Source organism: Ursus arctos, unplaced genomic scaffold (assembly GCF_023065955.2).
Source record: "Ursus arctos isolate Adak ecotype North America unplaced genomic scaffold, UrsArc2.0 scaffold_14, whole genome shotgun sequence".
NCBI lineage: Eukaryota > Metazoa > Chordata > Mammalia > Carnivora > Ursidae > Ursus > Ursus arctos.
Genome location: NW_026622808.1, coordinates 21,538,037 through 21,560,340, shown reverse-complemented (window position 1 = coordinate 21,560,340; position 22,304 = coordinate 21,538,037). Strand labels below are relative to the sequence as shown.

General features: G+C 57.2%; 1 protein-coding gene across 2 annotated transcripts; it reads right to left on the bottom strand.

The window, feature by feature from the left end:
- Positions 1-45: 45 nt before the first annotated feature.
- PKN1 (protein kinase N1) lies at positions 46-21,666 on the bottom strand. 2 transcript variants are annotated; one of them, XM_026488035.4, is made up of 22 exons: positions 21,509-21,666; positions 16,911-17,214; positions 15,602-15,753; positions 14,348-14,483; positions 11,563-11,708; positions 11,091-11,304; positions 10,080-10,274; positions 8,389-8,498; positions 8,150-8,293; positions 6,295-6,370; positions 6,072-6,213; positions 5,888-5,981; positions 3,822-3,901; positions 3,670-3,745; positions 3,494-3,585; positions 2,125-2,301; positions 1,854-1,916; positions 1,656-1,732; positions 1,309-1,451; positions 919-1,026; positions 759-839; positions 46-335 (listed from the first exon to the last, which is right to left on the bottom strand). In XM_026488035.4, exons 1-22 carry the CDS (start codon positions 21,527-21,529, stop codon positions 132-134), a joined length of 2,835 nt encoding a protein of 944 aa, XP_026343820.2. In that variant the 5' UTR covers positions 21,530-21,666; the 3' UTR covers positions 46-131. The 2 variants fall into 2 exon arrangements, with proteins under 2 accessions (XP_026343820.2, XP_026343819.2); XM_026488034.4 differs by lacking the exon at positions 21,509-21,666 and adding an exon at positions 18,172-18,238.
- Between the last annotated feature and the right edge of the window lie 638 nt (positions 21,667-22,304).

The following is a 22,304-nucleotide window of genomic DNA, read 5'->3' as shown; positions in this document are numbered from 1 at the left end:
CCTCCCCCCATGCCACCATTACTGCACACATGAGGAGCCGGAGGATGCATGGAAGGGGCAAACCCCAAAGGCCTTTTTAAAAACTAATGAGAGCTTGGTCGGGGAAGGGCGGGCAGGGGCAGGGGAAAGGGCTAGCAGCCCCCAGCCACGAAGTCGAAGTCCTGGAAGGCTGCCTGCTCTGTGGCTGTGAGTGGCCGTGCGTCGCGGGGCGGGCTCAGCGTGGGGGCCTCCCCTGTGAACTCCTCGTCGAAGTTGCTGACATCAGTGCGGCCTGACAGCGTGGGCACGAAGGGAGGTGGCAAGCGCCGGGCCAGCAGAGTGTCCCAGCCCAGTGTCTAGGTGGGGGAGAAGGGGGAGAGAGAAGAGGAGGTCAGCATGGGGGTAGGGGTGCAGATTGTGGGAGGGGCCAGCCCCTTGGGCCCCATCCAGCCCTCCATCCGTGGGGATTAGCATAAGGAGTCACAAGACAGAGGGGTCAAGTAGGGGACTGGGGGCCCCATAAGGATCACAGTGTGAGTATGGGGAGCCCTGGGGTGGGGGAGAGGGAGCCTGGGTTCATACACAGGGCAGTGGCCCCACCAGGCCAGCCTGGAGTAGATGTGGGTGTAGGAGGGTCAGTGGGTGTGAAGGAAGGGGGGAGGAAATGGCAATGACAATGTTGGAGGGGAAGTGACTAGATCTTATGAATAGGCCTTGGGGGTGGGAGGGATGACCAGGTCTCCGGTGGGGAGTTGGCCAGGCACTTGGGGTGAACTCACCCTATAGAAGGGCTGCTTTTTCACATCCTCTGCATCCCTCTCGCTGGATCCCAACCTCCGTTCTGGATTCCTCCGCAGCAGCTGGGGGGAGGAGAGGTGTCAGTCTCCCCGCTCCTGGCCCCAGAGCCCCTCCCAGGCCCCCGCTGGGGAGGCTTCTCACCCTGCGCATGATGCCAATGGCTTCAGCTGACAGGAAGCGTGGGTAGCGAACCTCGTCATTGACTATGCTGTCAAACACCTCCTCCTCGTCGTCCCCTGGGAATGGGGACTGGGGACAGGGAGAGCCAGGATGAATTAGGCCCCTCCTCTGGCCACTCCCCTCCCAGCCCCACCTGAGCCCTCTGCTCCCAGCACACGGTCACCTGGACGCTGGCTGATGAGGGAAGGTAAGTATTCCATTTTACAGATGCGAAAATTGAGGCTAGGGAGGCGAAGCCAGCTGTCCCCATCACACAGCACATGGAGGCACCATTTGATCCCACCCCCAGGCACAAGCAGTTTCCAGTGTAATCCCAGGGTCAGGCAGGGTAGGGGCTGCCTGGGGCCTCACCTCGCCAACCAGCATCTCATAGAGCAGCACGCCCAGGCCCCACCAGTCCACGGCCCGTGTGTAAGATGTGTCTGTCAGCACCTCGGGGGCCAGGAACTCCGGGGTCCCACAGAATGTGCTGGTCCGGTCCCCATAGCCCATCCCTGGGGGCAGTAGGGCCATGTGAGGTTATGGGGGGAAGGGGGCTCCCAGCAGTAGCCCAGCCCAGCATGGGGTGGCCCAGACAGCCAGCCCCATCCCAGGGTCAGGGTGGGGGGTAACCCAGGTAGGGCTGGGGACTCCATTCCCTCCCCCACTCTGTCTAATCCCCAGAGGCCAGCCCTTCAAGTCCCAGCCCCGCCCCTCACCCTCCTTGCAGAGGCCAAAGTCTGCGATCTTGACATAGCCCTCGGTGTCCAGGAGCAAATTGTCCAACTTCAGGTCCCTGTGATGGGTTGGGGGGGATGTAAAGAGGGATGAGGGGGGGTCTGGGCCCTGCCTGCAGCCTGAGGGCCCCCAGTGGGCAGAGCGTGCATACAGGAGCACAGGCACGCAAGGGCACACACCTGTACACGATCTTGTGTTCGTGGAGAAACTGCAAGCCCAGCACCACACAGGCCGAATAAAAGCTGCAGAGAGAAGCTGGTGTGATGGAGCCGGGTCTCCCAGCAAGGGAGCGAGGCCACAGGAGCCCGGTGTCCACATCCTCAAAAGCTCCCCAGTCCCCTCAAAACTCCAGGAGGCTGGCAGGGGGGAGCGGGGGCCGAAGGGTGGAGGGGTGGGAAGGGGGCTGCCACGGCCTGTCGGGGGCTGAGGCACGGGTGGGGAGCAGCTCACATGGCGCGAGGCTCCGAGAACACGTCACTGTGAATGTGCAGCATCAGATCCCCGCCGGCCGAGTACTCCATCACGAAGCACACGTGCTCGGGCGTCTGGAAACAGCCGAACAGGTTCACCAGGAACGGGTGTCCAGCTCTGGTCACTGCTGCCAAGATCCGCTTCTCACACATCAGGCTGGGCAGGGTAGGGGGCGGGGGTCAAAGACCACAGCAGCCCCCCCACCCCAACTCCCACGCTCCCAAGAAGCCCTCGATCGATCATCAGCTATTTGCTGAGGACCTCACGCAGCTGTGCAACCTTGGGCAAGCTGCTTAATATTTCTGAACCCCAGCAGCTTTGTCTGCTAAACGGGCACCCAGAAGCCACCTGTCATCCTAGTAACAGCCCCCCAGTATCCCTTTAGGGAACAGCCAGGGTGGGCTAACTGGAGCACCCATTTTGCTGGCCAGGAATTGGTTTGGGAATGAACAAGGCAAGCTAGTGGGGCTCAACCTCAGGATTTCTGCCGGAAATATTAAGGAAGAAGGGCTAAAACTAGTGGATGAGCCTTACACTGCTCAGGTAAGGGGCTATCTCTGTCCCCATGAGAGGACTGCAAGCAAAGCCCACGAAGCAGAACGCAGACTGAGATGTCATCTGAGCACCTGGATATAGCCAGGCCTGAAGGTAGTGCACCCCTGGACTTTTCTGACCCAGACCAATAAATTCCTCTTTTGCTTAAGCCTATCTGAGTTGGGTTCCTGATTAACAAAAGGATGTCAGAAAGATTAGGGACAATCTTGGTGCCTCTGCTGGGCCTTTTTACAGGGGCCAGGTACCGTAGAATGCTCAGATGCACCCTCTCACTTAACCCACCTGACAGCCCTGCAAGAAAGGCATTATTACTCCTCTTTTATAGATGGGGAGGCCAAGGACTAGAAGGGCAAAGTGACTTCCCCAGGGTCTCTAAGCACATTTGTGGCAGAGGTGGGATTTGAACCCATGGCTCTGACCCAAAGCAGAGGCAGCGCGATGGTCCCATTAAGGGTACAGGCTTCAGAGCCTGAGTCCCTAGGTTTGAATCCCTGACCAGCTGCTTACTGGCTTTGCGACTTTGGGCAACTTGCTCAACCCTTCTGTGTCATCGGCAGAATGGGAACCATAACAGTATTTACCTCGTAGGGCTATCGTGGAGAACAAATGAGTTACAGAACGTAGAGTGCATAGTGGGCGCTTTCCAAGAGTTATTTTCTTAAGTACTAGCTTAATAAGTGCCAGTGACTGTTATAAATCACTGTCACAGCAGCTCCAGAGAGGGGACTTCCCTGTCTCCCATTTCCCAGAAGAAAAGACTGAGGTTCTCAGAGGGCTTGGGCCGGGTCCCCACCTTTCAACCTCATCTCGGGCCACAATGTCGCCTTTCTTCAAAGCCTTGATGGCGAACAGCTCCCCGCTGGGCCGGAATTCGGAGAGCAGCACCTAGAACCACAGTGGGCAGCGATGGCCTTCGTGGCCAGCCCAGGGATTTCCTGTTCCCCCAACTCCTTGCCCCCCTGGCCTCACCTTCCCAAAGTGACCCCGGCCCAGCACTGCCAGGAATTTGAAATCCTCGAGGGTCAGGGGTGACTTCCTCAGAGGGCTGTGGAGAGAGGACACTGGTGGGGACAAGGACAGCAGGAGGGGAGGGGGGGTGGTGAATGGGGGAGGGGTGTCACCTGCACAGGGTGGAGCCTGGGGTCTCCTGGGTCTCTGAAGGCAGCTCAGGGATGGTGGCAGTTTCCTGGATCGGGGAACTCTGCAGCAGGGAGAGGGAAGTCAGAGGCACCCCATAACCACAATAGCCACCAAGGCTCCCGTCACCTCTCTGACCTCACTTTTCCTCCCACTCGCCCTCTCGCTCACTGCCCTCCAGCCACACTGTTCCTCTCACGGTGCCCTGAACATACCAGGCACATCTCCAGCCCAGGAGCTTTGCACACGCTATCCCCTCTACCTGGAATTCTCTTTTTCTGACATCTGCATGGCTCTTCCCTTACCTCCTTCGGGCATTCATTCAGATGTCACCTTCACGGGTGGTCAGCTGACCAGCACAGTAAATAACCAGCAGAACTCCCCCTCCCCCAACCGAACACACATACTCCCTGTCCCTTTCACTGCTTTTTTTTTTTTCATGCTGTAAATACATTTTGTCATTTACCTACATATTTCCTTTACGGCTATTTGCCCTAAGAGCTACTTAATTCTTCATACCACATGTGTGCGTGTAACTTTGAAAAGAGTCAAGTTACTACTGCAAATGGGACCATATTACAACCAGTTCATCACCGTCCACTACTGAACAGTTCTGAAAATGCCATCAGTCCAAATAGCTGTCCAGTGGGACACATGGGCCTCTCGTGCCCCAGCCACCCTCCCTAGAGCCAGCCACCATGAATGATTTCCCGAGGACCTTTCTAGATATATTCTATACCCACACAAGCGAAAGTGACACAAGGCTCCATTCTCCTTGTACGCACTATCGACAACATCCTAATCTTGCCTCTCCTACTGGACAACCTGTCTTGGAAATCACTCTATGCGAGCCCTGAGAGACCAGCCTCATTTGTCACAGACATGCACTATGCCACTTTGTCATTTATTTAGCACTGGCTCTCCTACAGATGGACTCTGACGTGTCCACTTTCACCCAAAGCCACCGCGGCGAACTTCCCGGAGGCGCACAGGTGTGAGTGTCTAGGATTGGAACTCCTGGGTCAAGACGATGTCCATTTTTAGCTCGGCCAGCTCTGCCCTCCCAAGGAGACACAGTAATTTGCACACCTTCCACCGACCGCCTGTTTCCCTGCGTCCTGCCCAGCATTTGGTGGTATTAAACTTTTGGATTTTGTTCTGCCAAACTCATCTGATGATGTAGCTCATTATATTATTATTATAAATATAATACAGAAGCATACACTATCATTTTCATTTTTTTTTAAATGAGGTTATAAAATGCACTCAGTGAGCTGGGCCAAGGGGCCTGCTCCCACAAACGTGTGCACCTGGCTATGCGTGGAACAGGGCGGGGGTGGGTAAACCAGGTTTTGCACAGTCTGTGAGCTGAGAATAGCTTTTACATTTTTAAAGGGTTGGGGGAAAATCAAAAGGAGAGCGATATTTTGTGATCTGTGCAAGTGACAGGACATCCAAACTTTGGGGTCCATCAGTAAAGTTTTACTGGAACACAGCCATGCCCACTGGCGTATGTGCGTGTCGTCTGTGGCTGCTTTCTACAATGGTAGCGTTGAGTCACTGTGACCGAGACTCTCTGGCCCACAAAGCCGAAAATATTGACTCCATGCCCCTTTATGGAAAAGGCGCACGTGCTGATCTCTGACCCGGAGAAGAATCACGACATCACCATGACCCGACAGGCTCCCTTGTATCTCCCTCCTATCAATAACCCCCCAGCCAGAGAAAACCACCATCCTGACTTCTATCCTTGAAGTCAGTTTTAAACATGGCTGTTTTACGGGCCAGTGCACAGAGCACAGAAGGGGGAAGCAGCTTGCCGTGGGCCGCACAGCTTAGAACTGGTAGAGCAGGGACATGGACCCAGGTGGCCTGGCTCCTGAGCCTGTGTTTTTATTTAGGATAGAGAGTGGGACCCCACTTCTAGCAGAGATGCGTGACCCAGGGAAGTTCCTGGTGGTCTCTGGGCCTTGAGCTGGGAGAGAGGCCTGGAGGAGGAACCTTCGACGCTGCCCAAGCCAGGCCTGGGGGAAAGGAGTGGGACACTCACCAGGCTCGAGGGGCTGGAAGGAGGACCCAGAGGACTCTTCTGGGGCAAGGTCTCCAAGTCAGCCCCGAGGTTCAGCTTCTCCACAGATATATCACTGTAGAACAAGGGAGGAGGGTGTGTCTGGGACCCAGCACCCTAGCAAGCAACCAGGGACAGCCTAGAGCCCAGGGACCTCCCTCCTTACCCTGTGGACCGGGCCTCGGGTCCTGGAGAAGCCCCAGGGCTGAAGGTGCCTGTGCCCGTGGCATTGGGGATGAGTCTTCGAAGCAGCCGCACCCAGGTGGCAACATCAATGTTCATCTGCCTGGCGCGCTGAAATGTTTTTCCTGGGGGGACGGGGACAGGGGTCACCCTTCATGATACCCCTGGGACCCCTGGCCTCGTCCCCACTTTGCCCACCCCCTCACCTTGTTGCTTGGAAAAAATTTTCTTTTGCCTTCGGAGCCGGGGTATCCTCTCAATGACAGGGTTGCGGAAGGTAACCTGGGGAGAGGGGCCGAGGGGTGAGAACCCACTGCCACCTCTAGGTGGTGGGGAAGCCCTTAGGGGCATAGGTATGCACACCCTTACACTCTGGGGGTTCCAATCACTGTAACACCACATCCAAACACAGATATTAAGAAGTCATAACATATTAAGGGTTATGAAACCAATCCACTGCCTGGTAGGGCCACCTCCCAAAGTGCCATCTTAGGAAGGCAAGAAGCAGACAACCGAGCCCTCCTCTAGGCGTTGGGTGTGGGGGGGGTCTGACCCGACAAGATGGACATGCAACTCCAGCAAGGTCCTACATCATCTCGTGTCTTGATTCCCCGAGTGTGGTCCCAGACCAGCAGCACCACCTGGGGACTTGCCAGAAATGCAGATTCCCGGGTCCCCACCTGGACCCACTGAATCAGAAACACGAGGGTGGGGCCCAGCAGTCCGTGTTTCAAGAAGCCCTCCAGCTGATGTGGGGAAGCCACTGGTCTAGCTGAATTCTCCCAACTCCAAAGCATCTTCTAGAAGGTGCTAAAGTCACAGAACTGTGTGACTTTATGGGTGTCTGATATGGTTGCCACTAGCCACGTAAGGCTATTTAAATTCTGTAAAATTTAAGTAACATTAAAACTTTAGTTCCCAGGTCACCCTAGCTACGCTTCAAGTGGCTGGCCTCTAATATGTTGGACGGAGCACGTATAGAACACTTCCACGTACAACAGAATGCAACTATTGTAGGCTCATCCACAACAGAATTCTAGAAAGTTCTATTGGCTGGCACTTTGGGGGAGGCAGAAAAACAAAACAGAATGCTATAAGTGAACCTTGAGGGTGAGCAGGACTGCTTCAGAACTCGCCCCCACCCCCATTACCTTTCCCACTTGGTTTTGGCGGGTCTTCCTAACGGAAGAACACTTTCACTGCCCTGCCACTGAAGTCAGCCCTTCAGCTGCTCTTTTCCTTAGTGGTCCTCGGTTATGAGATCCTGTCAGAATCCCCACATGGAGACACGGATATGTCACAGGGCACACGTATACGTTAGGGGTGCATTTCAAGAATTTTTGAGGAAAACTTTGGCTGAATGAGGGGGGCCAGTGACTTTCCTACTCCGTGCCTCTGTTTCCTCCTCTGTCAGATGTGACTGACGATGATCCCTCCTGAACTGGGTCGAAGTGGGCCGTTGTGAGGACTAACAAGTTAATGCCGGCAAAGCACGCAGGACAGGGCTTGGCTCACACCACCAGGGGTCAGCTAGAAATGTTATTTAGATTGTGGGCTCTCAACCAGGGGACAGTGGCCATGTCTAGAGACATTTTGATTGTCACAACTTGGGGGAAGGGCGGTGCTGGCCTTCTGTGGGTGCAAACCAGGGACGCTGCTCAAAACCCCACAGGGCAACTGAGAACGATCCGGGCCCCTAGGGCACACTTGTCCATAGTGCCAAGGGTGGGATAGCCCGATTTCGACCCTAACCCTGACACCACTGCAGCAGGACTTTCTCTCTACCAGATAACAATCTCCTTGACATGTCGCCAGGTGTTTCTTTTCTTTTTTGGCTTGGCAAAATTTTGTAACTTCTTTTTCTTTTCTTCTCTTTTCTTTTTTCTTTCTTCCCTCAGAACGAAACCAATCCCAGCTTAAGTGGTGTCACTGATGTAACTAATTACATGTACCTTTCTATCAAGGTTCAGAGACCAATCCAAAACATATCTTCCCCTTCTAAAGAATTGGGGGCAGGAGATGCAGGAAGTGTTTTCACAGGGTCAGGGGTCAGGGCTATACCTCGGCCACCAGGCAGCCCTGGGGTTCCATGTCCAGCTGCACCTCATGCCTCTCGTTGTCCAAGAAATCCTCCAACTTCAGGAATTTGAGGGCACACAGGCCCCGTTGGTCCCTCCAGAACACGGCCAACTCCAGTTCCCGAGCCTCAAGGGAGAAGAAGTAGGCCATCACTTGGGGGTGTCTGAGGTCCAGAACCCCTCCTCTTCCTCCAGGCCCTGCCATCCCCCCACCTAGCTCACCCTTTCCAGCTCCAGAGTGAAGCTCTGGTCCCAGGCGTTGAGGCCACATGGCTTCCAGGATGTCTGCCCCACCACTGTGTTATCCAGTTTGAGCACAGTGCTGACCTCGCCTGGCATGAGGGGATGGGGAGGGGGTCAAAAATGTTTGGAGGGGGGAGCATAGCTCGTATTTTAGTAAAGAAATCCTTCCCTCCCCCCATGACATTCTGCCATGCTACCCTGACAAAGCTTTACAATTCTGCCTTTCACCTCAAGGTGTTTAACCAGCTTCCAGTGGATTTCTCTGTATGGTGTGAGGTAGAGATCCAAATTCACTTTTACTTCATGTGCAACTTCCAGCAATAAACTCCTAAGAATTTACTTGGAAAAAGGCATGCAGATATACACTGGGAGATGGCTCCAAACTAGAAATATCTATCTATTAATAGGAGAATTAATATATTAACTATAATATAGCCTTATTAACTGATACTCAACTATTACTATATTTTACTTTAAAAAGCCCTAACAATTTTCTATGGCTCAGCCTAAGACAATGGGCTATTAGACAGGAGTTAAAATGAATGAATGAACTATAGCTTCATGCAATGATATGGATAAGTCTTCCAGACAGTGCTAAATGGAAGAAGCCATTACCATGGAACACATTCTGTATGATTCCACGTATATAAAGTCCAAACACCAGGCAAGATCAAACTATGCTGTTTTGAGATGTGTGCATAGATGCTAAAACTACAAAGAAAATCAGGGAAATGATAACCGTACATCAGGACAGTAGCTACCTCTGGACAGAAGAAGGGACTAGAATGGGGAGGAAGGGCAAGGGGGTTTCCAGAGACTTCTATTTCTTGACCTGGGTGGTGGTAACACGGGTGTTTGCTGCACTGTTATTGTATTAGGTTTTTTAAATTGTGGTAAAATTCACATAACATAAAATTTACCATTATAATCCCTTTTAAGTGTACAATTCACTGTTGTACAACTACACCGCCATCCATCTCCAGAGCCTTTTTCACCTTCCAGAGCTGAAACTCTGTACCCATTAAACAATTCTCCATTCTCCCCTCCCCACCCAGCCGCTGGCAACCACCCTTCGTCCACCTCTATGAATTGGACTACTCCAGGGACCTCACAGAAGTGGAATCATACAGCACGTGTCTTTTTGTAACCGCCTTATTTCACTCAGCGTCACGCCCTCAGGCTCACCCGTGTGGTAGCCGGGATCAGAATGTCCTTCCTTTTGAAGGCTGGCCCCTAACCATCCCACTGCAGGCACATACCACATTTCGTTTATCCATTCGTCGGCCAATGGACACTCGTGCTGCTGCCACATTTTGGCCATTGTGAATAATGCTGCTATGGACACGACTGTCCAAATTACCAACTTGAGTCCCTGCTTTCCACCCTTTTGGGTATATACTCAGAAGTGGAATCGCCGATCGTATGGTAATTCCATGTTTAATTTTTTGAGGATCTGCCATAACGTCTTTCACAGCAGCTGAACCACTTTACGTTCCCAACAGCCCTGCAGAGGCTTCTAATTTCTCCACATCCTCCCTAACACTCATAATTTTTTTTAACAGAATCCATCCTACTGACTGTAATATACTAGTTTTTTAAAGTGTTACAAGCGTGTGACATCCCGGGATGCCCGCGGCATCTCATCCCTCCAGGCCTCAACGCCCACTCACTGGTGCTCTCGGCTTCGACTTTGAGGCTGCTCCGGCCACTGAGGCTTCCACTTCGGCTGTAAAGGCCCCGGGCTGGGCGGCTCAGGAAGGTGGTGCGGCTGTCAGGGGTCCCGGGCCCCCCCACCGAGGGTGAGGGGTTCCAGGGGATGGTCTCTGGAAGGTCCTTGCAGCCTACCACACGTACCTCCAGGGTTCCTGAGGGAGGGGCAGGCTCAGGGGGGCCCACAGGTGGGCCAGGCCAAAGGGAGGGGACTGCAGGTGAAGTGGGCATGTGCAGAAGTGGCCAGCATACAGGTGGGAGTTGGTGAGGGACAATCAGGGTGGAACAGGGGGTCTGATACCGGGATGGCTGTGCCCAGAAGTGAGAAATATGGGGCAAGGACGAGTGGGTGAGGCTGGGGCACACCAGGCTGGGGAGGGGCTCTGAGTGCTTGGGATTTAATGACAGAAGATAGGTTTAAGGCATAGGTCGATGACTGAGGCAACGGGGAGCTGGGTTGGACTAGGGGGTCCAAGGTAGGATTCAGGGATCTGACCTGAGGTCTGAGATGGGGGAAGGGGTCTAGGGTAAGGCTAGTCTGAGGGAGAAGTAGTGGCTGAGGGGTCTAAGGAGGGAGGAGCTGGCTGGCTTTGGGGTGGGGAGCAGACAATGGTTCAAGGGTGAGGGTTCTGAGAGTGAGGGGTTGTGGGACTGGGCTGGGGGCTATGGCTGAAGGAAAAAATGGCCACATAGGGAGGGGTAGTGATGGGGACATGGTAGGCATGGGGGCAAGAGTCCAAAATCAGAGGGCAAGCTGGGGCCAGAAGTCTAGAGTGCATGGGACTGTCTGGCCTAGGGAGATGGGACCCAGGGCTACAGGGTTGGGGTGAATGGAGAACGGAGGAACAGTAGGATGGGAGTCCAGGGGTAGGGAGAGCGGAGATCTAGGTTAGGGGTCTCAGGACTTGGGGGAGAGGTCCAGAGTACAGAACTGCAGAGGTGGGGTCTGGGTGGGGGAGGTAGAGACCTACCTGTGAGTGGCGCGGGTTTGCACAGGGTGCTATAGTGGGTGGGGGGGAAGGGTCCAGCCAGGCGAGCACTGAAGGCTGCAGACGAGGCTGCAGCAAGCTCCTCGCGCAGCAGCCGCCCCTTCGGATGGTCTGCAGGTAACTCCCCGAGCCGCCGCTCCAGAGCCTCCCGCAGCAGCCCCAGCTTCTGGTTGGACTCCGTTAGCTTCTCCTGGGCCTGTAACGGGAGGGACAGAACGGCGCTGGGGGTGGGGCCTGGTTAAGTCTCACCTGGCGCAAGCCCTCAAACCATCTGGGTCCTATCACTGGGCTCCCGGAAAGCTAGTCCCCACCCCTGGCTGATGCCCCACCCCTGGCTGAGGTCCCGCCCCACCGAGGCACCGCCCCTTGTGGAAGCCTCACCCTTCAAGGCCCTCCGGGGCCGATTCCCGCCCCTTTGCTGGGCCACGCCCCCCACCGAAGCCCCACCCCTCACCTCGCTGACAGCCTTGCGGTCCGGGGCCTTGCCTGCGCTGAGCAGGCGGAGCACATTCTTGGCACCCTCGGCCACGGCGTGCTCCACTCGGAAGTGGTGCCTCAGCTCCTCGATGCGCAGCTCCACGGCCCCCAGGTCTGGACTCCCTGTGGGCGTGGGGTGCCAGGGGGTGAGGCCTGCCTAGGACCCAGGTCCAACCACCCCAGCCCCAGCCCGGCACTCGCGAGCAGGAACAGGGCCGGCGACAGATAGACCACCAGCAAGATGCATCACGTTTTTCCTAAGCGAGGGGTCACGGTCAGGGAGTCACACTTCCACCCAGCTGCAATCACTCTTTTTCCAAACACTGTCACCCACAGGGACCATCCCGGGGACAGGGTTGGGCTGTCATACAGGGGCAGTCGTACACACAGGTACACAACACAGGCTTAAAGGACAGACATGTTGGCAGGACCCCAGTTCATCCCCAGGGACTGTCACAGGGACACTATGCCCGTTGGACAGCCAGAAGGAGGCAGTCACACAGGCACAGGGACACATGGAGGCAGTCTGGCCATATCTATCGAAATCACAAATGTAACTGCCCTTCGATTCATCAGTCCCAGTTCAGGAGTTTATCCCACAAAACACCTCTGCACTTGAGATATGTCCATGGTTACTCAGTGCAGCCTTCTTTCTAAGAGCAACAGATTGGAAATCACCCCGTTTCTTGTGGGAGGAGTCTGGGTAAATGAATGTGACCGTCCACACGGTGAAATATAAAGCAGTTGCGAGGACAAGGTCACTGTCACACAGAGATCATCACACTGTCACTCACAGGGTAACAGTGGCATTATCACTTTGTCACCAGTGCAGGCACGCTGTCACCCACAGGTGGAGGAACACACACTCTCACAAAGATACAGCCACACTGCCACACAGGGACATTGTCACAGGGCAGACAGACGGGGTCACAAGACACAAACATCCTTACGGGACACATTTACACTGTGGCAAAACTCCTGCGGCTCTAACTCCAGCCCCAGGAGAATCACAATCACACTGGCACATGGATAAGGCACAGGGACAGGCAAAGAAATGCCATCACACTGTCACACAGTCAGGGCAGCATCAACAATACCCACAGGCACAGAGACCCAATGTTGCAAGGAAACAGACCGCCTATGTCCCAGTATGAAGTCCCAGGGACACAGCCATGGGCCAACATAGGATGGCCACAGTCACCCAATGGCACAGGGACAGGCATAAGGAGACACTGTCACCAGAGGCACAAGGCTGTGGCCACGCTATTCATGGCTGTAGGTTCCAAGGACAGTCTCACTGTCCTGTATATTGACTCAGACCCTGGCACTCAGTCAGAGAGAGTCATGCTATCACTCACAGGTGTGTGACACTCTTCTAGGCACCAACGACACAAACACAGTGTCACAGGGACCCTGGTATCTGCAGGCACATCGTCTTACAAACGCGGTCACACTGTCGCCCCCAGGCCTGCTGTCACATGTGCCCAGGTAGTCACCAAGACTCTTACGGGGACAAAATCGCACCAGTAGTCAAGTTACAATGTCACCCAGAGGCACAGGGACATGATCGCACCATCATACACAGTCACTGAGAAGCCCATGCCGGTATTCCCAGTACAGGTGAACAATCACACTGACACTTCCCCGCCCCAAAGACACACACACTGTCATCTGAGTTAGAGACCCCACTGCTATGGGCTGAATGTTTTTGTTCCCCAAAATTCGTGTATTGAAACTCAACCCCTAATGGGATGGTATTAGGTGTTAGGAGGTGGGGGCCTTTGGGAAGTGATCAGGTCCTGAGGATGGAGCCGTCATGAATGGGAGCAGGGCCCTTAAAAGGGAGGCCCTTGGAGGGCTCCTCCACCCCTCCACCACGGGAGGACACCCACAGCGAGAAGGCAGCGGGCTATGAATGCAGAAGAGGGCTCTCGCCTCACTGGAGTGGCACCTTGATCCCGGACTGCCAGCTTCTGGGACGGTGAGCAATCCACCTCTGTTGTTTAGAGGGCACCCAGTCGACGGCACTGTTACCTGTGCCTGAACAGTAACTGTTAGCCTGAACCAGTAACACCCGCTAACGGCTCACGCTGCTCTCTCTCTCTGGTGGTGACAGACAGACTGCCATAGTTACCGGGACACACACACAGCCCCCGGTCCCCACGGTCAATGTCACCGTAATACTGACACACATTAGTAACAGCCACCGTTAGCCTTGCACAACACATCGAGATCCTGTCACAAATTCAGGTGGACAATTGCTTAAGACGCCCCCAGGCATTCAGATACAGACACACAGGTGGAAAGACACACACTGTGGACACCCACAGTTCTACAACCGGGGCCAACACGACAAGGCGGCCACCTAGCCCAGGGGTCCGCAATTTCTCTCCTAAAGCGCCAGAGACTAGGTATTTTCAGCTCTGTGGAACACACAGGCTCCGCGTCCCTGCTCAGCTCTGCCGTCGCAGTGCGAAGGCAGCCTTAGGAGATAGTAAATGAGTGGACGTGGCTGTGTGTCAGTAAAACTTTATTTACACAAGTAGACAGGCAGTGGCGGATTTGGTCCTGGGGCTGTGGTGTGCCCGTACCCGACCTAGCGCACACCTTCCATGGGACAAAATAGGAATCAGGCCCAGGGACGGTCAGGAATGGGAGTCCCGACAGCCACCTCCCTGCCTCAGGAAGCGTCCCCTTATGGGGCTGGGGGCTGACCCCGCATGGCGCAGGGCACGCTAGTCCGTCTCGGGCGCGGGGCTCACCTTGGGCCTCGTCTGGGGCTGCCTGGCTCTCCAGCTGGCCGGCCTGCAGCGCACGGCGGAGCTGCATGCGGATGATGTCGATCTTCGTCTTACTGTCCTGCAGCATCTGCTGGGCCGTCAGCAGCAGCTTCCGGTCCTGGAGGAGGGGACGGGCTGTCAGGGCAAGGCTAGGGAACTGGGCTCTGACCGCCGGACCCCCGCCCACGCTGCGCAGGCTGTGGTGACCGTGTCACAGAGCAGGAGGTATGGGTGTGACAGCAGCAATATCCATGCATTTCCGGGTATAGAGGGGAGAAGTGGCCCCTGGCCTTTGAATCCCTCCCACCGAACACCTGGGTGACTCCAGGTGAGCCACTCCCCCTCTCTGGGCCTGTTCCCTCATCCTCAGAGATGGGAGTACGAACAGCACCGTCCGCCACCAGGCTCAGGGTTGAAGGAGCTAATCCGTGCGCAGGGCTCCGAGCCGTGCCTGGCATCGGGAGGCACCGTGTGTGTCAGCCGTCAGAAGGGCACACATAAGGGTGAGAGCTCCCTGAGGCCAGCGGAGCCCTGACTGTCGCCACACGGGTGAGTCTAAGGGGGACTGGGTGGGTGTGTGGGACAGTCTGCAGTAAGTGGAGTCCAGGGACACCAGGACTGGGGTGTGGGGCTGTGTGACAACTCCAGTCTCTGGGTGTGAATGTCATGGTCTGTGGGTCTGTGTGTCCAGGTGTGCCGCTGGCCCGTGCCATGTGTCCTGGGTGTTACATGACGGTGTGTGCCTCTGTGTCTAGAGGCGGCCGGGCGGTTATCCTCCACGTGTCTCTATGTCTCTAAGTGCTGTTACTGCCGTCTCTCCGGATGCTAGGACGGTCCATACGTGTGCCTAAGTGTTGATACGACTGTGTGTCTCTAGGTGTTGTTATGACCATGGGTGTGTCTCCGGATGTTAGGATGACGGCACGTGTGCATCTAAGTGTTGACCTGACTGTGTATATATGTGTCAGAAAGAGGCCACCAGCAGAGGCTGAATGTTGCCCGGACTGTGGCCATCCCTCGAGTCTCTGGGGTAACTGAGCGTAGGGGGACAGCCTCGGCTTTGTGTCTACCACCACACCCAGCCACCCTGTTTCTCATAGGCCCCCACAAGCTGCCGGCCTCCGAGTCACCCGTCAGTCCCTCTGTCCCAAACCCTGAGGGCTCCAGCTTCCCAAGGGGCAGACGGCTATAGGTGGCACCCTGGTCCCCACCCCGCAGCCCGTCATCTGTTCCTACCTTGGTGCTGCCATTGCTGTATGTCTGGATCATGTTTTCCGCCCCCTGCTTCACCTTCAGCTCAATGGCCAGCTGCTTCTCCAGGCCGGCCACGCGGCTCAGGTTGGTGGCCGAGCAGGCCTGGCTACCTGCACCAGGGGACTGGGGGGCATCTAAAGGGGGACGGGTGGGACAGAGTGACAGCGGCCCTCCTCTCCATCTGCCTAAGAGGCTTTGCCCAGCTGAGAGGATCCACCCTCTGCCCAGCCTGGGTTCTGCCCCTAAGGCCAGGGAGAAGAGGAAATGAGGGCCAGGGCCCAGAAGGTCCCCCCACTCCAGCCCTCCCAGGGAAACGAATGAGTGTGGGCAAGCGTCCAGGTGTTCGTAAGTCCTTGGTGTCGGTGTGAGTGTGTACAGAAGCCCCCAACTACTTACACGGCTGGGTGGGAGTCTGTGGGTGTGGTTACATCTGTGCCAGGGTGCTGGCATGACTGAGTGTGTGTCTCCCTAGGTGCTCACGTAACTACATGAAACAACAGGTGTTACTCAGAATAACTGTGTGAGGTCTGGGTGCTGGGGTGACCCCGCACACACGTTTCCAACTACTGGCACGACGGTACATTCAGGTCTCCAGCTGCTGGTATGACTGCGTCTGTACTGGGTCTGTCTGGGTGTCGGTATTCTCAGACACACGTGTCCCTGGATGCTGGCATGGCTGTGTGCGTGCTGGGGAGTGCTGTGACTGGGGGACGGGGGACCTTCTGTGCAGAAGTCATTGTGGGAGATGCTGGGTGTTGAACAAACTGTCTCTGAGCACGGACGTGACAGTGTCGCTCTCCAGCTGCTGACCTGCCCAGGTGGCAGGTGGGTGTTGGAGTCCGCTGGCCTTGTCTGACTGTATGCAGAAGGGTCCGGCTGTGCACGGGATGATGTGCATCTGTAGAGGTCAGACAGCTGTGTACGTGTGAACCTCTGGGGTCGGTGTGACCATGTGTAAGGGGCTCTAGATAGCGTCTGTGTGTGGCTGTGACCGCGTGTGCGCTTCTCTGGGCGCTGGCTGGCAGTACAGCAGTCTCTGGGTGTTCACACGGTAGCGTCTAGGTCCCTGGGTGTTGTCTGCGTGCTGGTGTGACTGTGTAGACCTTTCTCTGGCTGTCGGTTTGGGTGTTTCTTCTGGTCGTATGTCGGTCGAGGCTGCAGGCTGTCCCGACCCCGTGTGTCTCCCCGGGGACCCGTGGAGACAGGGCTAGCCTTGCCCTGGGAGACCGTGGGCGAGGCCTGGCCGTGGAGCCCCCCGAGTCCCGCAGCCCGTGGAGAAGCCCGCCCTCACCTCGCGCAGAGGCCGCGGGGTCCGGCAGCACCACGTGGGCGTAGAGCTCCTGCAGCTGCTGGTGCAGCAGGTCGAGCCGGCGGGACGAGCCGCGCAGCAGCAACTCCACGGGGCCGAGGCTGCGGCCCAGGTCGGTGGTGGCCCGCCGCAGGTTCTCGGCGCCCTCCTTCAGCTTCAGCTCCTTGCGGATCTCGCGCCGCAGCCGCTCCCGCTCGAGCTCCAGCTGCTGCTGCACCCCAGGAGCCGCCAGGTCCGCCCCTGCCAGGCCCAGCTGCTCCAGCAGGGACCAGCTGCGCGGCTCGCTCTGCAGGAGATGGGGCCTGGTCAGTGGGGCCGGGACGCCGGGGTGCGTGGCCTGGCCTCCTCCTGGCCTGGGGGCTTCCGAGATATACTCTGAGCCCCAAAACTGGCAGGTGGGACAAGGTCCCATCCCCGTCCCTGCTTCCTGATTCCCCCAAACTGCGAGGTCCCAAGGGCAGGGCCTTCTTCTTTCCCTGTCCCCTCAGACTAGGGGGCCCCATAAATACAGCCTTGTCTCCCTTCATCTATTCCTTATACAGCAGGATTCTGGAGGACAGGCCCATTATCTTACCAGTGTGGCCCCCAAACTAGGAGGTCCCCGAGTTCAGGCCTATCTCCCATTGCCCCCCCAAAACAAGGTTCTGAGGGCAGACCCCTCTCCCTCCTGTTGTCCCCCTAAACTAGCAGGTCCCAAGTGTAGGCCCTAACTCCCCTCTACTGTCCCTAAAACCAGGTCCCGTGGGCAGGCTCCATTTTCCCTCTGCTGCTCCTCAAACAAGGAAGTATGAGGGTAGGCCTCCGCCGCCCACCCCCACCCCCCAAAAAAACAATGGGCTTCAGATCCAGAGAGCACGCTCTTTTCCTCTCTGCTATGCCCTCAAACTGGGAGGTGCCAAGGGTAGGCCTTGTCTTCCCTCTGCCATACCCCCAAACTACGTCCTAAGGACAGGCCCCACCTCTCTCCTGCTGTACCCTCAAAGTACGAGTTCCTGGGACAAGCCCTGCCTCCCCTCCTCTCGTCCCCTACAACTGGACCTTAAAGAGCAGAGCCCTGTCTCCTTCCTTCTCTATTCCCCCTGACCTGGGAGCCTCAAAAAACCCCACATAATTTCATCTTCAAGACGGAAAACTCTCAAACCCATCTCCTCCCCTCGGTCCAAACTCAAGAGGTACCGAGGGCAGGGCCTCCGGCCTGTGTCACTAGGGTCCTCTTCCCCCCCACCCCGACCCCAGACCCCACCTCCAGCTCCTGGTCCAAAGGGGGACTGGCCTCCGCCATCCTGGGTCCCGGCTGAGGGCCCCGCCCTCTTCCTGAACCTCAGCCCTGCCAGGGCCTCTTGACCGCCACTTCCTCTTTCCTGCTAGCTCCCAGCAGCCCCTGCGTGGGGCCAGCTCCGGGGCTCTGGGGCATTGAGGGGACCTTATCCCTCAGTGGCCCCCTCCAGGACTACGCCTGCTTCTCAGGAGGCAACCAGGGACAGTCCTCGCTCTATGTCCTCGGAGTTTGCTAAGGTATGCACACACCTTACTAGTGTAGACATGGAGACCAGGCTCCCTTGAGTGTGTATACAGGCTCCAGGGGCTGACCTGGGTGTATACACCCTCTTGTATACCTACAGGCATGTGCACAAAACACAGGCATGCCACTGTCCCTACCCCACGTACGCTGATATGCACACGCCGGCCAATGAGTGCTCAGATGGGCGGGCCCCTTCCTGCAGATGCAGGCCATCCCAACTTCCGGCTTCCTCTCAGGCTGGTCACCCACTGCTGTGACCACAGCTAGGGCCCACCCCGGCCAGGGGCACCTCCCTGAGGCCCACATCATGAGGAGACAGTGCTGGAGGGCTGGGGTGAGGGTGCCCACAAACCAGCGGCCCATTAAAGGCCAAGTACGACTATTAATAATAAAAGCAGTTATTGGGAGCTCCACCTAGGTCACCCAATGCAAGTCCACAAGGTGGATGCTATTATCACCCCATTTTTAAGACAAGGAAACTGAGGCCTGGAGTGGTGACATAATTTGCCCAGAGGCCCCACAGCCAGCAGGAGGAACGGCTGGGATTTAAAAGGGGGGTGCCCAGAATCTGATCACCAGCTAAGTGTCAGGCCTGGCACTAAGTGAGAATCCCCACTGGGAGAACCCATTTCACAGATGAGGACAGTCTTTGTTGGCTCCCAGCCAATGTGGAGGGCAGCTGCCCCCAGCAAGCTTCAGTGCAGGCCAAGAGTGTCACTTCCGCCATCCTACCAACCTCTCACACGAATCCTGAGCCGCTGCCACTATTCTCCCCCACTTTCCAGACAAGGAAACAGGCTGAGAGAGGGGACAGCAGCAGTTCCGTGGGGGCGGTGGGGGGGGATCCCCACACACACCTCCTGGGGCATTGGGCAACATCCAGAAACATTTCTGGTTGTCACAACAGGGGGTGGGGAGGGTGTGCTCCTGGCCTGTCTTGGGTCGAGACCAGGAATTCTGATTGACATCCTATGGGGCACAGGACAGCCCCCACCTCAGAGAATGATTCAGCCCCAAACGTCAATAGTGCTGAGACTGAGAAACCGTGCGTTAAAGGACATAGACTCACACCCTGGGCTGCTGACCATGACCACCAGTAAGGATTTCGCAGCAGCCCCACCTGCAGAGCACAGGCCCATCTACATCTCCCGCTTTGGACCAGGGACACCCTCATTGATGAACACGTCCATGTTTCTAGTGGCAGAACCGCGGCTCAGAGAGGCAAAGGCACGGGGTCCAGGACACACAGTGAGAAAGTGACAGAGCTGGAATTTAAACCCAAGTTCGCCTAATCCTGCCAGCTGGTGACCAATCCCCGCCCACCACCCAGCCCCATTCCATCCCTAGCAGGCAGAGCAGGATACAGCCAGGATTCAGCCAGCTCAAATAGGGAAAGTCCGGGCAGAGAGGAATAGAAGCTGAGGCCTGAGACTACCCAGAGCAGGGAGGGAAGGAGGGAGGCCCAGCCTCCTGGGTTCTCTTCCCTTGGGTGACTCACTCTGACCCAGAGGGCAGGGGTCACCCATGGGCCAGCGAGGCAAACCCATGATCAGGAGCCTGGCCCAGCCTTGGAGAATCCCTGCTCTCCCACCTCCCACCACGGCACACCAGACCCAGGTCTAGAGGGTCCACCTCCCAGAATCCCCCCCTTCCCAGAGCAGCCAGGGACCTAGACCCTCACATCCGGAAATTTCAATGCTTTGGGTGTTTCCGGAATCTGGACAGGACATCCGTTTGCCGGACACAGAACAGACAGGCATACGTCGGGACAGACAGAGGGACAGGGTGGCAGGCCCAAGCAGGCACAAGAAAGGGATGACTAGGAGGGGGAAAGAGTGGGCAAGAGATGGGAGGGGGGACCACAGCACAGGTCCAGCCTCATTCCAGGAGGGTCATGTTTCGCACATGCCAAGTGCATGCATGGGCCACAGGATTCCTATAGAGCCCTCCCAGGGCTGGGGGTAGAGGCAGAAACCCCAGCCCACCCAGCCCCAAGGTCTGACCTTATGTGATCGGCAACACCAGATACGCCCAGCTCCACGGCAAGGCTGACAGGCCATCAGCAGGACTGGGGTGGGGGACAGGGGAGCATGGAGGAGACATAGAGGGGATGGGGGCAGGTGCAGAAGGAGACGAAAACCCAGTTACACAGCAACCACAGGACAACGGAGGGATTTTGAGGCACTAATGAGGGCACCAGAGGCACAGGATAATGTGCTTCAGATTCTGAACCAAAGCTCAGAAGTCACCCTGGCCTTGCCGGTCACAGATGTGGAAGGTGAGTCCAAGGCTGTGATGTTCACAAGGTGGTACATGGAGAACCTGGCTGGTGGCAGGCTGGTGCCAGGCTGTGTGTGTTTGCGTGTGGGGGAGCCGTGACCCAGCCCTGTCACCCATGCCCAGGTAGGGTACCAGGTACAAGAGAATCCCCTGTCTGGAATAAGGTTCCACCTGGTAGCCCGGAGGGTGGCCGTGCGGGTCCCCCATTCCTCAACCTAATGAGGTGACTCGGGCACTTCCGCCAACAGGTGCCAATCTGGATGGCGTCGGGACCATCATAAAGCTCAGTCTGGAGGCGAGGGGCCGCCAGAGCTTTGTTGTGTGGAGGAGGGGCACGGACCGAGCGGCCTCCTCCCCTCCGGGCCACTGCGCCAGGCACCTGCCCCAGGTGGAGTGGCACCTGCCCGGAACCGAACGCGAGGGGTGGGAGGGGGAGGGAGTGCCGAGTTGAGTGGCAGGGGCGACAGGCACCGGGACACAGAGCCAGCCACAGACACTCGAGTAGAGCCTCCGCCTCGCCCACTGTAATTCTCCGGCAGGGGAGGAGCTTGGGGGTGCGGCGGGGGCCTTCAGGACCTCCCCGCTCCCCCTCGGTGCGTACCTCCACCTGCCGAAAAGTGGACCGTGCTGGCTCCACGGTGTCGGCCCAGGGAGGGGCCCCGGGCGCTCGGGAGGCCCCCACCTTGGCCGCCCGGGCCCCGGGGACCCCGGCAACGCGCGGGCGGGGGTCCCCGGCGCTGGGAGGCCGCCCGGCGGCTGCGGACGCAGGTGCGCCTACCTGCACGGCGTCGCTGGCCATGTCCTCGCGCCGCCCGCCAGGGGTCCCCGCGCGGAGGGAGGGGCGGCAAGAGGAGCGCGCTTGCGCCCCGCGCGGGGCGGGGAAGGGGCGGGCGCGGCGCAAGCCCCCGCCAGCGCGCGGCCCGCTCCGGCCTGCTCCGCTCGGGCCCCGCCTGGTCAGGCCGCCGCGTCCGCGCGCCGCGCCCTCCAGCCCCAGCGGCGGCCGGGCCTGGTCACGTGACCACCGAGGTCGGCGCCCGGGGAGGGGGCGGGGCCGAGGGGGCGCGGCTCCCGGCGGCCCCCGGGGCTGTGGGGTCTTGCCTGCAGGTTCCCCCCCACCCCCGTCGGCGACTGAAATCACCTCGTCTGCTCTCCCCGCCCTTGCCTGGTTCTGCATCCTCACTCTGCCCAGAGGTCCCACATCTGAGCGCGCGGCAACCCGAAGAAAAGACTGAACCACGTTAAAGCCGGGAGTGGCAGAGGCCTTTGGGCCTCCGGGAACCCCTCTAAAAACAAGAACAATTCATATCCCCCACCTCTCCTTTGCAAGCTCAGGTATCCCAGGAAGGATCCCCCATTACCTGGAGACAAGCTCTGGACAGATCTGGGTTCAAATCCCAGCATCCCATGCCTTGGGAGAGCCCCAAAGTCCTAAGAGGGCCTCATCTGAGAAATGGGTTTTACCCACCCACCCCTCGGTGTTGATAAAATTAAATGAGATTGTGCATGCCAAGTGTTGAGAATACAGTAAGCGCTCAATAAATGTTAGCTGCTGTCATTTTTAATGTTATTGCCGT

What these genes read in the sequence shown, in the direction of transcription:
- PKN1 (XM_026488034.4), bottom strand. Translation starts at nt 18,210, where the DNA reads ATGGCGGAGGCCAGTCCCCCTTTGGACCAGGAGCTGGAG. An exon ending in CCCCGCGGCCTCTGCGCGAG is followed by an intron (nt 15,754 to 16,910) that starts GTGAGGGCGGGC and finishes GTCCCCCTTTAG; the next exon opens with ATGCCCCCCAGTCCCCTGGT. An exon ending in TTCTCGGAGCCTCGCGCCAT is followed by an intron (nt 1,917 to 2,124) that starts GTGAGCTGCTCC and finishes TTCTCTCTGCAG; the next exon opens with CTTTTATTCGGCCTGTGTGG.